The sequence below is a fragment of the Rhinoderma darwinii genome (genome assembly GCF_050947455.1).
Source record: "Rhinoderma darwinii isolate aRhiDar2 chromosome 4 unlocalized genomic scaffold, aRhiDar2.hap1 SUPER_4_unloc_1, whole genome shotgun sequence".
NCBI classification, from domain to species: domain Eukaryota; kingdom Metazoa; phylum Chordata; class Amphibia; order Anura; family Rhinodermatidae; genus Rhinoderma; species Rhinoderma darwinii.
Window position 1 is genome coordinate 852,049 of NW_027461753.1, and position 18,923 is coordinate 870,971.

General features: G+C 53.7%; 1 protein-coding gene across 3 annotated transcripts; it reads right to left on the reverse strand.

The window, feature by feature from the left end:
- Window positions 1-1,000: 1,000 nt before the first annotated feature.
- On the reverse strand, window positions 1,001-18,108 carry LOC142683588 (low density lipoprotein receptor adapter protein 1-like). Of its 3 annotated transcripts, none has more exons than XM_075847436.1 (11): window positions 17,855-18,108; window positions 11,345-11,487; window positions 10,095-10,207; window positions 9,182-9,296; window positions 9,002-9,074; window positions 8,663-8,731; window positions 8,435-8,496; window positions 8,312-8,358; window positions 3,454-3,485; window positions 2,702-2,762; window positions 1,001-2,427 (listed from the first exon to the last, which is right to left on the reverse strand). In XM_075847436.1, the coding sequence occupies exons 1-10, from the start codon at window positions 17,925-17,927 to the stop codon at window positions 2,716-2,718; spliced, it is 774 nt and encodes a 257-aa protein (XP_075703551.1). In that variant the 5' UTR covers window positions 17,928-18,108; the 3' UTR covers window positions 1,001-2,427; window positions 2,702-2,715. The 3 variants fall into 3 exon arrangements, with proteins under 3 accessions (XP_075703551.1, XP_075703550.1, XP_075703552.1); XM_075847435.1 differs by lacking the exon at window positions 17,855-18,108 and adding an exon at window positions 17,679-17,842; XM_075847437.1 differs by lacking the exons at window positions 3,454-3,485; window positions 17,855-18,108 and adding an exon at window positions 17,679-17,842.
- Window positions 18,109-18,923: the final 815 nt, after the last annotated feature.

The window sequence follows — 18,923 nt, forward strand, 5'->3', positions numbered from 1 at the left end:
TAAAAAAACTCCCGAGAAAAAGAAGTGCAGGACACTTCTTGGGACGTTTTTGGAGCACTTTTCCATAGACTCTAGTGAAAAAAGCTCCAAAATGGCCGTAAAAAACGCAGCAAAAATCGCGAGTGGCACAAAAAATGTCTGAAAATCAGGAGCGGTTTTCTCTTGAAAACAGCTCAGTAATTTTGAGACGTTTTTGACTCTGCGTGTGAACATACCCTTATCATACATTTCTAGGTTTAAGGTTCCTATATAAAGAGTAAGGGTCACATCAGACCGACCATTATCCGGGGATCAGTCAAAAGAGTGCTCAACTTTTCAGGGATTTAACTTGCCAACATAGATCGTCTTCCTGCGGACACATCGGATTGGTAAGTTATATACAGTCAGGCTACTAAAGGTTCAAAGAATTAGGAGAGAGGATTCTGCTGACAGGAGGCTGAAGTCCATACTTACCAGTGTGCAGGGAAGAAAGCCCCCGCAGCGAGAAGACTAGAGGCGGATTCACCCGGCAGATGTCTGCCCATAACAAGTGCCAATCGACAATATATCAAGTCAATCCCCACTCGTTTAAAGGCCCTTTACATGGCCGATGCAAACCGTACAGGGGACGAACAATCGTTAATAGGATGTTGGTCTCCGCGCAGTTTGCATCCTGGCCGGAAGTGTTGCACATATTTGTGTATTAAAAATCGTATCATCCAGGTGAACCAAGAAAACCCCAAATCCTCAACGAGTAACATTTCATCCGCTCAGTGATATCCACATGGTTATGTATGTGACCCCCTGTAGTGTGGACCGATCAGTGACCAGCAGCTCAGGTCTCCTTAGTTCCTGGTCCCGCAACAATCAGCAGACCCCTGATAACAGGAACATTACACATCATATTAATCCGAAGACATTCAGTGCTGCTCCCCCACCAGGACAAGCCGCGGCCGTCTCTTAACCCCATAAATGACACAAGAGACTTTATTTCAAGAAGATTTCATTTTAATAAAGGTCTTTCTGATAAAGTGATATAAATAGAGATTGTAGCGGTGGCTGGTACACAAAGAACAAGCGGCCAGGCCGTCCTTATGGTGGCAGGAGACCGAAAATAGAACTCACCAACCAGTCAACCACAACCCCAAACCCTGCTTTACCCACTGTACAGGACAGCTACCCTGTAGGATCTGTGTCGTGAGAGGAGGAGGGTTACAGCTTACTATAACCACCACTGGGCAGAGGCACCAGGACTACAACCACCATGTGCCACAGACCGTTCCATCCAACACAGTGAATAGACATCTTTGTATCTGGTCATTCAAGCACGGAGATTAAGAAGTTTTATTATTAAGAGTCTGCGTCCGGTTTGCAGGACTTTGTGAACATTAGCACCATAAGAATTCAAAGTCTTAGAAGTTATTTATCAGGGTAGTCATCACCATGTATTGCTGGAGCTACTATAAACCTGGATGATCATTTTATTGAGGGAAACCGAGAGTCTGGATGATGGATCATTTATCTGTGGAGCTTCTGAAGATCACGATGCTGGATCATTTATCTGTGGAGCTTCTGAAGATCACGATGATGGATCATATATCTGTGGAGCTTCTGAAGATCACGATAATGGACCGTATAGCTACGGAGCTTCTGAAGATCACGATGATGGATCATATATCTGTGGAGCTTCTGAAGATCACGATAATGGACCATATATCTGTGGAGCTTCTGAAGATCACGATGATGGATCATATATCTGTGGAGCTTCTGAAGATCACGATAATGGACCGTATAGCTACGGATCTTCTGAAGATCACGATGATGGATCATATATCTGTGGAGCTTCTGAAGATCACGATAATGGACCGTATAGCTACGGATCTTCTGAAGATCACGATGATGGATCATATATCTGTGGAGCTTCTGAAGATCACGATGATGGATCATATATCTGTGGAGCTTCTGAAGATCACGATGATGGATCATATATCTGCGGAGCTTCTGAAGATCACGATAATGGACCGTATAGCTACGGAGCTTCTGAAGATCACGATGATGGATCATATATCTGCGGAGCTTCTGAAGATCACGATGATGGATCATATATCTGTGGAGCTTCTGAAGATCACGATAATGGACCGTATAGCTACGGAGCTTCTGAAGATCACGATGATGGATCATATATCTGCGGAGCTTCTGAAGATCACGATGATGGATCATATATCTGCGGAGCTTCTGAAGATCACAATGATGGACTATTTATCTGTGGAGCTTCTGAAGACCTGGATGACCGACCTTTTAGTTCCTACAGAGTTCAGGATGGGTCATTAATGTGGGGAACTTTAAAGGTCTTTATAAGAGACCAGTTAACGGTGGAGCTTCTGAAGATGTGTGTGTTGAACCATTTAGACATGTAGCTCACGGACGTCAGCCTTTTGAACGTGGAATCTATGATGATAATCATTATGTGCAGAATAAAGAAATGTTTGGGAAGAAAAGGAAAAAAAGATATCAGCATTTAAGAGCTTTTCCAGAAGACCGACATAAACCAAAGTAAAGTACTTTCTACCGAGACCCAACTGCTCAGTGTTTTTCAGCAATTCGCACTGACCGAGCCTAGTTTCTGTAAGCCAAGTGCCTCCACATCCTATAGATGATGTAACGTAATCAGACATATGTGAGAACGTGCAGACAATCAGTAAAACCAAAGTGATAACTCTACCTGCAGCCTTCATGTCACTGCCTCCGGATATCCCAGCTGCTGTGTGCCGACCTCTGCCAACCTGAAAGAGGAGACCGGACAGAAGGTACTAGATCTGACATAGACAATGACTGGAACAGGAGACATCAAGGAGCCAGATATTAAAGGGATTGACAGAGGGATCATGGGCAAGAAGAATGGTAAATGAATGTAGACAGATGTGCAGAGACATAGGGATACAGAGGAGACTGTGGACACCACAGAGTGAAGAGAAGAACGGTGGGGGGTTGTTATGAAGGAGAACATGATATGGGGGAGAAGGATTGGCTGGGGCAGAAGAGGGACACCGTGCCGGACCACAGAGAGGCATTTGGTTGAACTTCTTAGTGGTTTCAACTCAAATCTAGGGAATAACTTTACATAGGAAGTGCCAAAATGTTGTGAGTGCAGACTTTATAAACCAAATTAAAAACGAATCCTCTATATATGAGCTTGGGAGGACAATCCTAAGTCAAGAAACACTTCCACCGAGGAGGCGATTGAGCTCTATGGATAAATGTTCATCTGAGGAACATCACAATTCTGTACCATCAGACTGCGGATGACATCCTATCCCAGAGAGCAATAACCTCCATGACGGGAGCGTGTCTGGCCAGATAGTCCTCTGGTCATGCCTGGAAAATAGGAAGGAGCGATGACCCGTCCTGGCACAGAGCCGGACACTTTACATGAGAAACACTGGGATAGACAGGATGAGAAGACGGAGATATTACCCATCGTGTCCGCAGAGTCCTCCATCAGGCAGCTTACAGGAGAGAGAACAGTTTATACACATCTAAGCCAGGTCTAACTGTAACCACGTATCTACCCCCATATTATGTCCCCCCAGCCCCCGACATAAGGGTGTAATAGAAAGACGCATGCTATCTATAGGTATAGTGTGAGGATGAAGGTATGCGGTCACATGTAGCCCGGGGTCACCAAATATCGCTATGGTCCACAAGAGGACTTCACCTCACCCAGTCAGAGACTTACCAGAGGTGAAGATTCTACACCCCCATCAATGAGGGAACAGAGACCCGGAGACTCACATAAGTCCTCACATAAGTATACACCCCCCATCAATGAGGGAACAGACACCCGGAGACTCACATAAGTCCTCACATAAGTATACACCCCCATCAATGAGGGAACGGGGACCCGGAGACTCACATAAGCCCTCACATAAGTATACACCCCCCATCAATGAGGGAACGGAGAACATGAGACTCCCATAAGCCCTCACATAAGTAGACACCCCCATTCACACAATTTATGAACTTCACTAAATAGCTAGACCAAACGATCAATATAACAACTCCTATAGCAATGGCGGACTATGGAGGTAAGAGCTATATCCACCCCGATTCTGTCGAATATATATCCTCGGCTCTCATGGCATCTACGCCTACATATTCTCCGACTCTATAGAATCTACCCCTATACAGTGCATTCGGAAAGTCTTCAGATCCTTTCCCTTTTTTCATGTTGATCCTTGTGCTAAAATAGAAAAAAAACAAAAACACGTTTTCCCCCTCGTTCTGCACTCAGTCCCCCATAATGACAAAGTGAATACAGAATTTTAGTTCTTTACTAATTTATTGAAAAAGGAAAAAGTACAATTTCTCATGGACATAAGTATTCAGACGCTTTGTTACAACACTTGACATTTCGCTCCGGGGCCTCTAATTTCTCTAGATCATCTGTGAAATGTTTCTACACCTTGATTGGATCCACCTGCAGTAAATTCTTTTGATTGGACATGATTCGAAAGACACGCCATACAAGGTCACAGCTGACAATGTATATCAGAGCAAAGACCAAGTCATGAGGAGGAGAGAACGGCCTGTAGAGCTCAGAGACAGGATTGTGAAGAGACAGATCTGGAGAAGGGGACAAAATAATGTCTGCTGCACTGAAAGTTCCCAGGAGGCCGCCATAATTCCTACATGGAAGAAATTTAGAACAACCAGGACTCTTCCTAGAGCGGCTCCACCAAACTAGTAATTGGGGGAGAAGGACCTTGGTAAGAGGTGACCAAGAATCCAATGGTCAGTCTGGCTGAGCTCCAAAGATCATGTGTGCAGATGGGAGAAACTTCCAGAAGGTCGACCATCACTGCAGCACTCCACCAATCTGGGCTTTATGGCAGCGTGGCCAGAAAGAAGCCGCTCCTCAGTAACCGATTCATGAAAACCGCCCGGAGGTTACAAAAAATCACCTAAAGGTCCTCAGACTGTGAGAAAAAAAAGATTCTGTGGTCTGATGAAACCAAGATTCAACTTTTTGGCCTCATTTCTAATCGTCATGTCTGGAGGAAATCAATCACTGCCCATCACCTGCCCAATACCCTCCCTACAGTGGAGCATGGTGGTGGTGGCAGCATCATGCCTGGAGGAAACCAGTCACTGCTCATCACCTACCCAATACCCTCCCTACAGTGAAGAATGGTGGTGGGGGCAGCATCATGTCTGGAGGAAACCAGTCACTGCCCGTCACCTGCCTAATACCCTCCCTACAGTGAAGCATGGTGGGGGCAGCATCATGTCTGGAGGAAACCAGTCACTGCTTATTACCTGCCCAATACCCTCCCTACAGTGAAGCATGGTGGTGGTGGTAGTGGAGGCAGCGTCATGATGTGGGGGTATTTTTCCCGCAGCTGGGACAGGGAGACTGGTCAGGGCTGAGGGAAAAATGAAAGGAGCAAAGTACAGAAATATTAATGAAAACCTGATCCGAGTGCTCTTGACCTCAAACTGGGCCAAAGGTTCACCTTCCAACAAGGGGGGGGGGGACAACTCTGTGAATGTCCTTGAGTGGCCAGAGCCTTGACTTGTACCCAATCCAATACCTGAAAATGTCCGTCCACCGACGTCATCATCCGACCTGAGAGGATCTGCAGAGAACAACGGCAGAAAATCCCCAAATCCAGGAGTGTAAACCGATCATCAAACCCAAGACTGGAGGCCGTTATATAGGAGTAGACCCCGTCCCGGAGGATATATAGGAGTAGACCCCGTCCCGGAGGATATATAGGAGTAGACCCCGTCCCGGAGGATATATAGGAGTAGACGCCGTCCAGGAGGATATTTAGGAGTAGACCCCGTCCAGGAGGATATTTAGGAGTAGACCCCGTCCAGGAGGATATTTAGGAGTAGACCCCGTCCAGGAGGATATATAGGAGTAGACCCCGTCCAGGAGGATATATAGGAGTAGACCCGTCCAGGAGGATATATAGGAGTAGACCCCGTCCAGGAGGATATATAGGAGTAGACCCCGTCCAGGAGGATATATAGGAGTAGACCCCGTCCAGGAGGATATATAGGAGAAGACCCCGTCCAGGAGGATACATAGGAGAAGACCCCGTCCAGGAGGATATATAGGAGTAGACCCCGTCCAGGAGGATATATAGGAGTAGACCCCGTCCAGGAGGATATATAGGAGTAGACCCCGTCCAGGAGGATATATAGGAGTAGACCCCGTCCAGGAGGATTATATAGGAGTAGACCCCGTCCAGGAGGCTATATAGGAGTAGACCCCGTCCAGGAGGATATATAGGAGTAGACCCCGTCCAGGAGGATATATAGGAGTAGACCCCGTCCAGGAGGATATATAGGAGTAGACCCCGTCCAGGAGGATATATAGGAGTAGACCCCGTCTAGGAGGATATATAGTAGACCCCATCCAGGAGGATATATAGGAGTAGACCCCATCCAGGAGGATATATAGGAGTAGACCCCATCCAGGAGGATATATAGGAGTAGACCCCATCCAGGAGGATATATAGGAGTAGACCCCGTCCAGGAGGATATATAGGAGTAGACCCCGTCCAGGAGGATATATAGGAGTAGACCCCGTCCAGGAGGATATATAGGAGTAGACCCCGTCCAGGAGGATATATAGGAGTAGACCCCGTCCAGGAGGATATATAGGAGTAGACCCCGTCCAGGAGGATATATAGGAGTAGACCCCGTCTAGGAGGATATATAGTAGACCCCATCCAGGAGGATATATAGGAGTAGACCCCATCCAGGGGGATATATAGGAGTAGACCCCGTCCAGGAGGATATATAGGAGTAGACCCCGTCCAGGAGGATATATAGTAGACCCCATCCAGGAGGATATATAGGAGTAGACCCCATCCAGGGGGATATATAGGAGTAGACCCCGTCCAGGAGGATATATAGGAGTAGACCCCGTCCAGGAGGATATATAGGAGTAGACCCCGTCCAGGAGGATATATAGGAGTAGACCCCGTCCAGGAGGATATATAGGAGTAGACCCCGTCCAGGAGGATATATAGGAGTAGACCCCGTCCAGGAGGATATATAGGAGTAGACCCCGTCCAGGAGGATATATAGGAGTAGACCCCGTCCAGGAGGATATATAGGAGTAGACCCCGTCCAGGAGGATATATAGGAGTAGACCCCGTCCAGGAGGATATATAGGAGTAGACCCCGTCCAGGAGGATATATAGGAGTAGACCCCGTCCAGGAGGATATATAGGAGTAGACCCCGTCCAGGAGGATATATAGGAGTAGACCCCGTCCAGGAGGATATATAGGAGTAGACCCCGTCCAGGAGGATATATAGGAGTAGACCCCGTCCAGGAGGATATATAGGAGTAGACCCCGTCCAGGAGGATATATAGGAGTAGACCCCGTCCAGGAGGATATATAGGAGTAGACCCCGTCCAGGAGGATATATAGGAGTAGACCCTGTCCAGGAGGATATATAGGAGTAGACCCCGTCCAGGAGGATATATAGGAGTAGACCCCGTCTAGGAGGATATATAGTAGACCCCATCCAGGAGGATATATAGGAGTAGACCCCATCCAGGGGGATATATAGGAGTAGACCCCGTCCAGGAGGATATATAGGAGTAGACCCCGTCCAGGAGGATATATAGTAGACCCCATCCAGGAGGATATATAGGAGTAGACCCCATCCAGGGGGATATATAGGAGTAGACCCCGTCCAGGAGGATATATAGGAGTAGACCCCGTCCAGGAGGATATATAGGAGTAGACCCCGTCCAGGAGGATATATAGGAGTAGACCCCGTCCAGGAGGATATATAGGAGTAGACCCCGTCCAGGAGGATATATAGGAGTAGACCCCGTCCAGGAGGATATATAGGAGTAGACCCCGTCCAGGAGGATATATAGGAGTAGACCCCGTCCAGGAGGATATATAGGAGTAGACCCCGTCCAGGAGGATATATAGGAGTAGACCCCGTCCAGGAGGATATATAGGAGTAGACCCCGTCCAGGAGGATATATAGGAGTAGACCCCGTCCAGGAGGATATATAGGAGTAGACCCCGTCCAGGAGGATATATAGGAGTAGACCCCGTCCAGGAGGATATAGCTCTTACCACATATAATAATCCTATGTGTTTATGATCAGGATTTCTTCTCATCCATGACGTCGTATCGTGTACATATAGATCATATACAGTAACACTATAGCGGGTGAATCTACCTCATTACTTGCGTTCAGCACAGCTCCCATGAGGGGGTCACCCAGATTTCCCAGGCCCCTGAACAGTACATTATGTAATAAAGCACAGGAGCAGGGATCACAGCACTGACCTTGAGAAATCTTCGAGGTCATCATCTTCTTCCTCGTCTTCATTATCCTGAGGAGCAGACATTAGAAGAATGATGTATACAGGTCAGCCGCTCCCTCCCCCTCCGCTGCCCCCCGGTACTCACCCCGCATGGAACGTTCCTCACCGGCACACGAGACGCATCCACGGCTGCGGTGGCACGGTCATCTGTAATATCATGTGACAGCATGAGGCGGGGAGGGCGATCCATGAAAACCCTAGAGCCGGACACTCCCCCTATTACAACGGTTCATCCCTCCCATGCTCTGCTCCATGTATACCAGCCCCCCAAGCAGATAAGGAGGGCACGGCATTGTGTAGGGACAGGTCATACCTGGCCGGGGGTCCGTGGCACCTGCTCCAGGTGGAATGGTCGTCTCATGTAACCTGGGGTCCGGTTTACCTGATTGGAATAAAGAATATGTCAGATTTACTAAAGATGTGGAGTCCGGGACCTCCCCACGACACGCGGAGGGGGAGGGGTGACGCTCTCTGCAGCCCCGATCATTAATCATGGGAGAGGAGCCTCCCCTTCGGCGCCTGGCCTCAGCTCGTCTATGGTCAGTGTCACTGCGAGCAGAACGCACCGATCCCACCCATGACTTATGTAGATGAACGATCACGGTGTTACTGCGGGTCGTTACCATCTATAATTCCCCTATAGATACTGTACCCTCCTTGCTGGACTGCCACAGGTCGAGAGCCACCGTAAAGGCCTGCGCCACAGTAAGCGTCACTGTCTGGGCCTGGAAGAGAGAGCATTGCATGATGGGTATTATGTAATCAGTACAGAGCAGCCCCCCGCCGGCCTGTACCCCACATATGCCACAGCCCAGGATCAGGCTGAACCCACCAGCTTCTTCTTGGGGGACAGGAAAGCGTGGCACTCCAGGGCTCCATTGGACTGGTTCTGGGCCACATAAGCAAAAACCTTATTCTGAACCTTGTCCGTCGTACAATAAGAAATCCTGCGGAGAAACCAAATCAAGAGAAACCTTCAGGGAGCCGCAGAGTAAGAATCTCAACATAGAAATGTCCTATAGGTGACGTGTACACAGGACACAGGCCTCATCTGTATATAGGCCCGGAGACGCCTCCCACAAGGCCCGGAGACGCCTCCCGCAAGGCCCGGAGACGCCTCCCGCAAGGCCCGGAGACGCCTCCCGCAAGGCCCGGAGACGCCTCCCGCAAGGCCCGGAGACGCCTCCCGCAAGGCCAGCCGTTCTGGAGATTCTCTGACCCAGTCATCTATACATCACAATTTGTCCCTTTGTCACAGTCGCTCAGATCCTCGCACTTCTCCATTTATCTGCTTCCAACATCAACCACTGACTGATCACCTGCTGCCACTTATATCACCCCTAATATATCCCCTCGCCCCTTTCAGGCGCCATTGTAACCAGATCATCAATGTTCTTTACTTCAGTCGGAGAAGAGGACGCGATACCTGTGATTTGCTGCTACGTCCGTGTCGATGATTCACAGTGAGCGAGTAGAAATGAAGGGGAAGCAGCGTTTGTACGAGCACTACAGCCCCTTCAAAACAGCTGATCGGTGGGGGTGCCAGGCGTCTGATTCCGACCAGGAGAATAGGCCATCAATTTTTAGCGACTGGACCACCCCTTTAAGGTAAGGTTACACGTAGTAGCCGCTAATGTCACACCGACATGCAATTTTACCACAAATCCATCGTTTTAAAATGGATGGTTACATTTCTGGGTAAACGGTGTAGATCTATTCTATAGGGTAAAGAATTCACGTCTCACCTGTATATAGACACGTACTCTATCTGCTGTGCGGTGGCAGCATCCTGCAGAGTGATCCCATGCGGTGTTACCGTCACTATGACTTTTTGAAGACGCTTTGCACTTGCCCGAGCCTGAGGAAGACAAGAAAACATCAGCAATCCCACCCAGAATACAAATCACCTTCACTGGACGGACACAACCCACAGAAAACCCTAAAACAACTACATCCAGCGCACAGATGCAGACCGGAGGAGAGGATCCAGAGATGAGGGGCACCAGTACTGCAAGTCCCGTCCCGCCCTCTCCTTGGACTCCCCGTCCCGCGCCGCCCTCTCCTTGGACTCCCCGTCCCGCGCCGCCCTCTCCCTGGACTCCCCGTCCCGCGCCGCCATCTACCAGGACTCCCCGTCCCGCCCTCTACCTGGACTCCCCGTCCCGCGCCGCCCTCTACCTGGACTCCCCGTCCCGCCCTCTACCTGGACTCCCCGTCCCGCCCTCTACCTGGACTCCCCGTCCCGCGCCGCCCTCTACCAGGACTCCCCGTCCCGCGCCGCCCTCTACCTGGACTACCCGTCCCGCCCTCTCCCTGGACTCCCCGTCCCGCGCCGCCCTCTACCTGGACTCCCCGTCCCGCCCTCTACCTGGACTCCCTGTCCCGCGCCGCCCTCTACCTGGACTCCCCGTCCCGCGCCGCCCTCTACCTGGACTCCCCGTCCCGCGCCGCCCTCTACCTGGACTCCCCGTCCCGCGCCGCCCTCTACCTGGACTCCCCGTCCCGCGCCGCCCTCTACCTGGACTCCCCGTCCCGCGCCGCCCTCTACCTGGACTCCCCGTCCCGCGCCGCCCTCTACCTGGACTCCCCGTCCCGCGCCGCCCTCTACCTGGACTCCCCGTCCCGCGCCGCCCTCTACCTGGACTCCCCGTCCCGCGCCGCCCTCTACCTGGACTCCCCGTCCCGTGCCGCCCTCTACCTGGACTTCACTGCCTGCGCTTCACCCGGATCGTGCCACTCTTCACACATACCACACGTCCCGAACACCCTTATACCCGTACTACACGTCCTGTACCACACGTCCTCTACAGCTCCATGCCTGTATTCTACATGGAGTTATGTTCTCTGGTTACATTGGTTGCCCGGGAACACATTATTGAGGCAGCAGTGGATGTAAGAGAAGGCGCTTGTGAGACATTTATCAATGCACGGACACCTAGGAGTGGTCAGATGCCCGGTCCATACAGATGTGGAGATAAATAAAGCAGACTTTCACCATAGTGATGATGCGGCGGATGGCCGCAGCTGCCATGTCCTCGCCTTTGGGTTTTTCCACCAGAGTAATGCCAAGGTACTTGAGATGAAAGACAACCCCCTCCAGAAGTGCATCACGCGAATCCGTCCACGTGTCAGGTAGCTCTGAAATGACACAAGAGAAGAAAGTTGTACAGGAGGGGAATGAGGGGGTCGCTGGATGTGACAGGAGGATATAACTGAGGGATGTCTGTAGACATCGTGACTATTAATGAGACCTGCTCGTAGATGAGGCACGGAGCGGTGGAGGAAAAGATGTGCGGCGGCGGCGGCCACCCTATAACCATTCACCAGAAACGTGGGTAGTCCAAAGATATCCCACCTCTTCAATATTTACAATATATACAAAAGACCCCTTTGGATCGGTTTTATGTCCAGTTCACAGCGTTTTTTGGCGCTGATTGAAGCGGAAACCACTTCAGAATCAGCGCCAGAAAATCTCAATGGAAGGCGGAGGGAAAATAAAGCGACAGGCTCCTTCTTGCCGCAGTTCCGCCTCTGACCTCCCATTAAAATCAATGGGAGTCAGAGAAAGCTATTTTCACTGCGTTTTTTGTTTGATAATCCCACTGACCCTGGAGGAAGGAGTAACAGTGGGCTCCCTAACCCCCGGGGCCCGCATCCGTGGTGATGTCATCCACGAAACCCATCTTCTGAAGCTCTCACTGTTCATCCAACACCTGAGAGGAAGACTCATCGTAGAGAGAGGTGAAGGGGGTGATCACAGGAGAATTTGCTTCTGTCCCATTTTTTCAAATCATCCAATTGAAGAGCTCTGGATGTGAACTGCAGCCACATCACAGCTGGATGACACAATGCCGGAGGGCCGAGGACCGACACAGCCCGTCTGGAAGACACGATGCCGGAGGGCCGACACAGCCCGTCTGGAAGACACGATGCCGGAGGGCCGACACAGCCCGTCTGGAAGACACGATGCCGGCGGGCCGACACAGCCCGTCTGGAAGACACGATGCCGGAGGACCGACACAGCCCGTCTGGAAGACACGATGCCGGAGGACCGACACAGCCCGTCTGGAAGACGATGCCGGAGGGCCGACACAGCCCGTCTGGAAGACACGATGCCGGAGGGCCGAGGACCAACACAGCCCGTCTGGAAGACACGATGCCGGAGGGCCGAGGACCGACACAGCCCGCCTGGAAGACACGATGCCGGAGGGCCGACACAGCCCGCCTGGGAGGGCCGAGGACCGACACAGCCCGCCAGGAAGACACGATGCCGGAGGGCCGGCACAGCCCGCCTGGAAGACACAATGGCGGAAGGCCGGCACAGCCCGCCTGAAAGACACGATGCCGGAGGGCCGGCCCAGCCCGCCTGGAAGACACGATGGCGGAAGGCCGGCACAGCCCGCCTGAAAGACATGATGCCGGAGGGCCGACACAGCCCGCCTGGAAGACACGATGCCGGAGAGCCAACACAGCCCGATTGGAAGACACGATGCCGGAGGGCCGACACAGCCCGCCTGGAAGAGACGATGCCGGAGGGCCGACACAGCCCGCCTGGAAGACACGATGCCGGAGGGCCGACACAGCCCGCCTGGAAGACACGATGCCGGAGGGCCGACACAGCCCGTCTGGAAGACACGATGCCGGAGGACCGACACAGCCCGTCTGGAAGACACGATGCCGGAGGACCGACACAGCCCGTCTGGAAGACGATGCCGGAGGGCGTGTGTGCGTAGATGAGCGCGTGTGTGCGTAGCAGAGCGCGTGTGTGCGTAGCAGAGCGCGTGTGTGCGTAGCAGAGCGCGTGTGTGCGTAACAGAGCGCGTGTGTGCGTAGCAGAGCGTGTGTGTGCGTAGCAGACCGGAGCGCGTGTGCGCGTAACAGAGCGGAGCGCGTGTGCGCGTAACAGAGCGGAGCGCGTGTGCGCGTAACAGAGCGGAGCGCGTGTGCGCGTAACAGAGCGGAGCGCGTAACAGAGCGGAGCGCGTAACAGAGCGGAGCGCGTGTGCGCGTAACAGAGCGGAGCGCGTGTGCGCGTAACAGAGCGGAGCGCGTGTGCGCAAAAAAAGTGTAAAATGCACGCCATGTGAACCGGTCAACTGAAAAGTCATTCACTTTCATCATTCTAAGCGTACGTTCACACACAGTGTTTTCAACCGTTTTTCAGGCCGTAAAGGTCCCGAAAAACGGCTGAAAAATCTGAAGTAGAACGCCTCCAAACATCTGCCCATTGGTTTCAATGGGAAATATGGCGTTCTGTTCCGACGGGGCGTTTTTTACGTGGCCGTTTTCCAAAAACAGCACGTAAAAAGACGCCCACCAAAAAGAAGTGCATATCACTTCTTGGGATGTTTTTGGAGCAGTTTTTCATTGACTCTATAGAAAAAACAGATACAAAAACGGCCGTAAAAAACGCGAGTTTGATTAAACAATGGCTGAAAATCAGGAGCGGTTTTCCCTTTGTTTAGGAAGCGTGTGAACAGAGCCTTAGCCTTTTGGTGTGTCCTATACCGTCTACCAGCTGCCATTTGTACAATCACTCCCAAAATGACAGCCGGACACTGCTTAGCAATTTGAAGACACCTTTTCCTGGCTTGTAGCAAAGGCTCCCCTCCCCCCCCCCCCCCTGTCCGAGGAACCCACAGAAAAGTCTCGCTCTCCCTTTAACACGTAATAATCGTTGCTAGAAGAGACAGAAAACCATCCGGCCAGTAGACGCACTGGGTAAATCTCGCTTCTTGTTTTAGGGATTTAAGGGAATTCTTACCCTCAGACCGGACAAGGTCTTTGATGCTGGACGCGAGTGGACTCCTCCCTGACAGGACGGACAAGGTGTACGATGCTAGACGAGAGGATGGTGGACTCCTCCCTGACAGGACGGACAAGGTCTACGATGCTAGACGCGAGGATGGTGGACTCCTCCCTGACAGGACGGACAAGGTCTACGATGCTAGACGCGAGGCTGGTGGACTCCGTAGACCTTGTCCGGCCGGTCCGGGAGATGCTAGACGCGAGGCTGGTGGACTCCTCCCTGACAGGACGGACAAGGTCTACGATGCTAGACGCGAGGCTGGTGGACTCCTCCCGGACCGACCGGACAAGGTCTACGATGCTGGACGCGAGGCTGGTGGACTCCTCCCGGACCGGCCGGACAAGGTCTATGATGCTAGACGCGAGGATGGTGGACTCCTCCCTGACAGGACGGACAAGGTCTACGATGCTAGACGCGAGGCTGGTGGACTCCTCCCGGACCGGCCGGACAGGGTCTACGATGCTAGACGCGAGGCTGGTGGACTCCGTAGACCTTGTCCGGCCGGTCCGGGAGATGCTAGACGCGAGGCTGGTGGACTCCTCCCTGACAGGACGGACAAGGTCTACGATGCTAGACGCGAGGCTGGTGGACTCCTCCCTGACAGGACGGACAAGGTCTACGATGCTGGACGCGAGGCTGGTGGACTCCTCCCGGACCGGCCGGACAAGGTCTACGATGCTGGACGCGAGGCTGGTGGACTCCTCCCGGACCGGCCGGACAAGGTCTACGATGCTGGACGCGAGGAAGGTGGACTCCTCCCGGACTGGCCGGACAAGGTCTACGATGCTGGACGCGAGGCTGGTGGACTCCTCCCGGACCGGCCGGACAAGGTCTACGATGCTAGACGCGAGGCTGGTGGACTCCTCCCTGACAGGACGGACAGAATATTTTCGTATAGGAAGCGGACGACTTTTTGCTTTACACCGCACACTCCTTAATTCAGGCTTTATCCCATTTTTTTGTAGGTTCCTCCCTGGCCTAAAAACAGAACATGTGTTCCGGCTCCCACAGCAAAGGGCATATAGCCGGAGCAGGAGGCCGGGGGAGACCGCGCATTCCTCCAGAAAAGATCCGACAGCGACTGGATGAAGACCACCTCCAGAAAGGGAAGCGTGACCAGGAGAGGGAGGACTGCCCAAGGCTTAAATCTGCCCCCGAAGAAACTTACACCTTCAGAGAACCCCTCAGAGACCAGGAAAGAACCTGCAATCCAGAGGGAAATGTGGTCATACAGGACAGTCCCACATCGAGGACAGGAAACCTGACGGGTGTGGAGAGGGGTGTCCTTTATTATCTCATCAGGATTCCCGTCCAACAAGCAGATGTCTCTCCAGGGGCGCCGTCATAGGTGAAGAGGTGCGATATATAGGGTTAATGACGAGGGACCGGGACCCCTCAGTATAAAGAACAAGGACAACGCGCCACAAGAAGTAGAATCAGTAATGTCAGGGGCCGGGGGTCATATATACATGACGGGGGGACACGGGTATCACACACACGAAGGGGGGGGGGACACGGGTATCACACACACGAAGGGGGGGGACACGGGTATCACACACACGAAGGGGGGGGGGGACACGGGTATCACACACACGAAGGGGGGGGGGGACACGGGTATCACACACACGACGGGGGGCGGGGGACACTGGTATCACACACACGACGGGGGGGGGGACACTGGTATCACACACACGAAGGGGGGGGACACGGGTATCACACACACGACGGGGGGGGGGGACACTGGTATCACACACACGAAGGGGGGGGACACGGGTATCACACACACGAAGGGGGGGGGGACACGGGTATCACAAACACGACGGGGGAAGGGGCACTGGTATCACACACACGACGGGGGGGGGACACTGGTATCACACACACGACGGGGGGGGGACGACACTGGTATCACACACACGAAGGGGGGGGACACGGGTATCACACACACGAAGGGGGGGGGGACACGGGTATCACACACACGAAGGGGGGGACGGACACGGGTATCACACACACGACGGGGGAAGGGGCACTGGTATCACACACACGACGGGGGGGGGACACTGGTATCACACACACGACGGGGGGGGACACGGGTATCACACACACTAAGGGGGGGGACACGGGTATCACACACACGAAGGGGGGGGACACGGGTATCACACACACGAAGGGGGGGGGGACACGGGTATCACACACACTAAGGGGGGGGACACGGGTATCACACACACGAAGGGGGGGGGGGACACGGGTATCACACACACGAAGGGGGGGGGACACGGGTATCGCACACATGACGGGGGACGCGGGTATCGCACACATGACGGGGGACGCGGGTATCACACATGACGGGGGGGACGCGGGTATCGCACACATGACGGGGGGACGCGGGTATCGCACACATGACGGGGGGGACGCGGGTATCGCACACATGACGGGGGGGACGCGGGTATCGCACACATGACGGGGGGGACGCGGGTATCGCACACATGACGGGGGACACGGGTATCACACAAATGACGGGGGACACGAGTATCACACAAATGACGGGGGGGACGCGGGTATCGCACACAAGCGGGGGGGACGCGGGTATCGCACACACGACGGGGGACACGGGTATCGCACACACGACGGGGGACACGGGTATCGCACACATGACGGGGGGACGCGGGTATCGCACACATGACGGGGGACACGGGTATCGCACACATGACGGGGGGACGCGGGTATCGCACACATGACGGGGGGGACGCGGGTATCGCACACATGACGGGGGGACGCGGGTATCGCACACATGACGGGGGGACACGGGTATCGCACACATGACGGGGGGACACGGGTATCGCACACATGACGGGGGACACGGGTATCGCACACATGACGGGGGGACGCGGGTATCGCACACATGACGGGGGGGACGCGGGTATCGCACACATGACGGGGGGACGCGGGTATCGCACACATGACGGGGGGGACGCGGGTATCGCACACATGACGGGGGGGACGCGGGTATCGCACACATGACGGGGGACACGGGTATCACACAAATGACGGGGGACACGAGTATCACACAAATGACGGGGGGGACGCGGGTATCGCACACAAGCGGGGGGGACGCGGGTATCGCACACAAGCGGGGGGGACGCGGGTATCGCACACAAGCGGGGGGGACGCGGGTATCGCACACATGACGGGGGGACGCGGGTATCACACACATGACGGGGGGACACGGGTATCACACAAATGACGGGGGGACGCGGGTATCGCACGCATGACGGGGGGACGCGGGTATCACACACATGACGGGGGGACGCGGGTATCGCACACATGACGGGGGGACGCGGGTATCGCACACATGACGGGGGGACGCGGGTATCGCACACATGACGGGGGGACGCGGGTATCGCACACATGACGGGGGGACGCGGGTATTACACACATGATGGGGGGCCCTCCATGACACAGTATATATATCTATATGATACATTACACGTGATTACACCCCGCTGTCCCCTCCCCCTCTCACTCTGGTGTCGGGGGTGTCGGGCGAGGCTCGGGCTCCTCATTATCGCTCTCCCGGCAGATTTCAGGGCGTCCATGTTACACCCGGCTGATAATAATGATGGAGAAGACGCCCATGAGGGCGGGTCAAGACCAGACCACACCCCTTTTGTCCCGCCCCTCCGTACATTACATACGCACCCGGCGTAAAGTCACCAAGAGGATATACAGGAGGTGGGGCCTCCGAACAATAAGGGGCGGGGCTTCGTTTCATTGAGTGTCCTTTGTGACGTGGGGTGTGTAGAGGAGGGTGCGGCCCCGGTCCGGGCTCCGGTATCGTGCGGAGGGAAATTTACAGATGTAGAATTTTTGTTGTAGACATAAAGAATATTTGCCCACGACAAACATGGCGGCGAATGCAGCACATCGCTGATTACGTAGTGACGTTACGGGCCGTATGCGTCGCCCACAACTGTCACTTCCTAGAGATGACCACGAACACCACGTGATCACTGACGTCACACCTTCCAGCATCTACCCTGTTACCTGGGCAACCGCCGGAGTTAAAAACGCTGCTGATCTACGGAGTACAGGAAACGTCACCGACCTGCGGAGAGAACCGGGACCGACGTCACCTGCCTGCGGAGAGAACCGGGACCGACGTCACCGACCTGCGGAGAGAACCAGGGAGCAGCATGCAGCTGAAACACATGAAGAGCCTCCTCAGCCCCCAGGTGACGGGACTCCAGCGTGCTAGAAATATGTGCAAACGTGTCAACTGTCCCGAATTTGCAGAGACAGTCTCGGCAAGTTACTGTGCTGGGACTTGTCCCGGCTTCTGCTACATTCAATTGTATCTGCGTCCTCAGGATGCAGATACAATTGAATACTATGGCGGAGCAGGAAACTATCCACCTCCCGCTCTGCCATTCACCCATCCAGGAGCGAAATCCCCGACCAAAGAGTTGTCGTCGCCCTGGCCGGCGATTCCGCTGCAGGAGGTGCCCCTGACGACATTGCCCTTATATGGACGGTACAGTCCCGGCTCTCTCTATGAGCAGAATTCCGGCCAGGGCGTCCGCAATGCTTTGTCCGGGGACTTCAGCGCTACAGGAGTGGCCCGTGACTTTACTGTCCATATAAGGGCACTGATGTCAGGGGCACCTCCTGCAGCGGAATCCCCGGCCAGAGCATGGGGGGTGGGGCCGGGCAGTGTGTGTGGTAATATATACAGGGAGCAGTGTGTGTGGTAATATATACAGGGAGCAGT

Coding starts and splice junctions, on each gene's coding strand:
- LOC142683588 (XM_075847436.1), bottom strand. CDS start 17,927: ATGAAACGAAGCCCCGCCCCTTATTGTTCGGAGGCCCCACCTCCTGTA. Junction 9,075..9,181: donor TGTCCCCCAAGAAGAAGCTG/GTGGGTTCAGCC, acceptor TCTCTCTTCCAG/GCCCAGACAGTGACGCTTAC. Junction 3,486..8,311: donor GACCTCGAAGATTTCTCAAG/GTCAGTGCTGTG, acceptor CTCTCCTGTAAG/CTGCCTGATGGAGGACTCTG.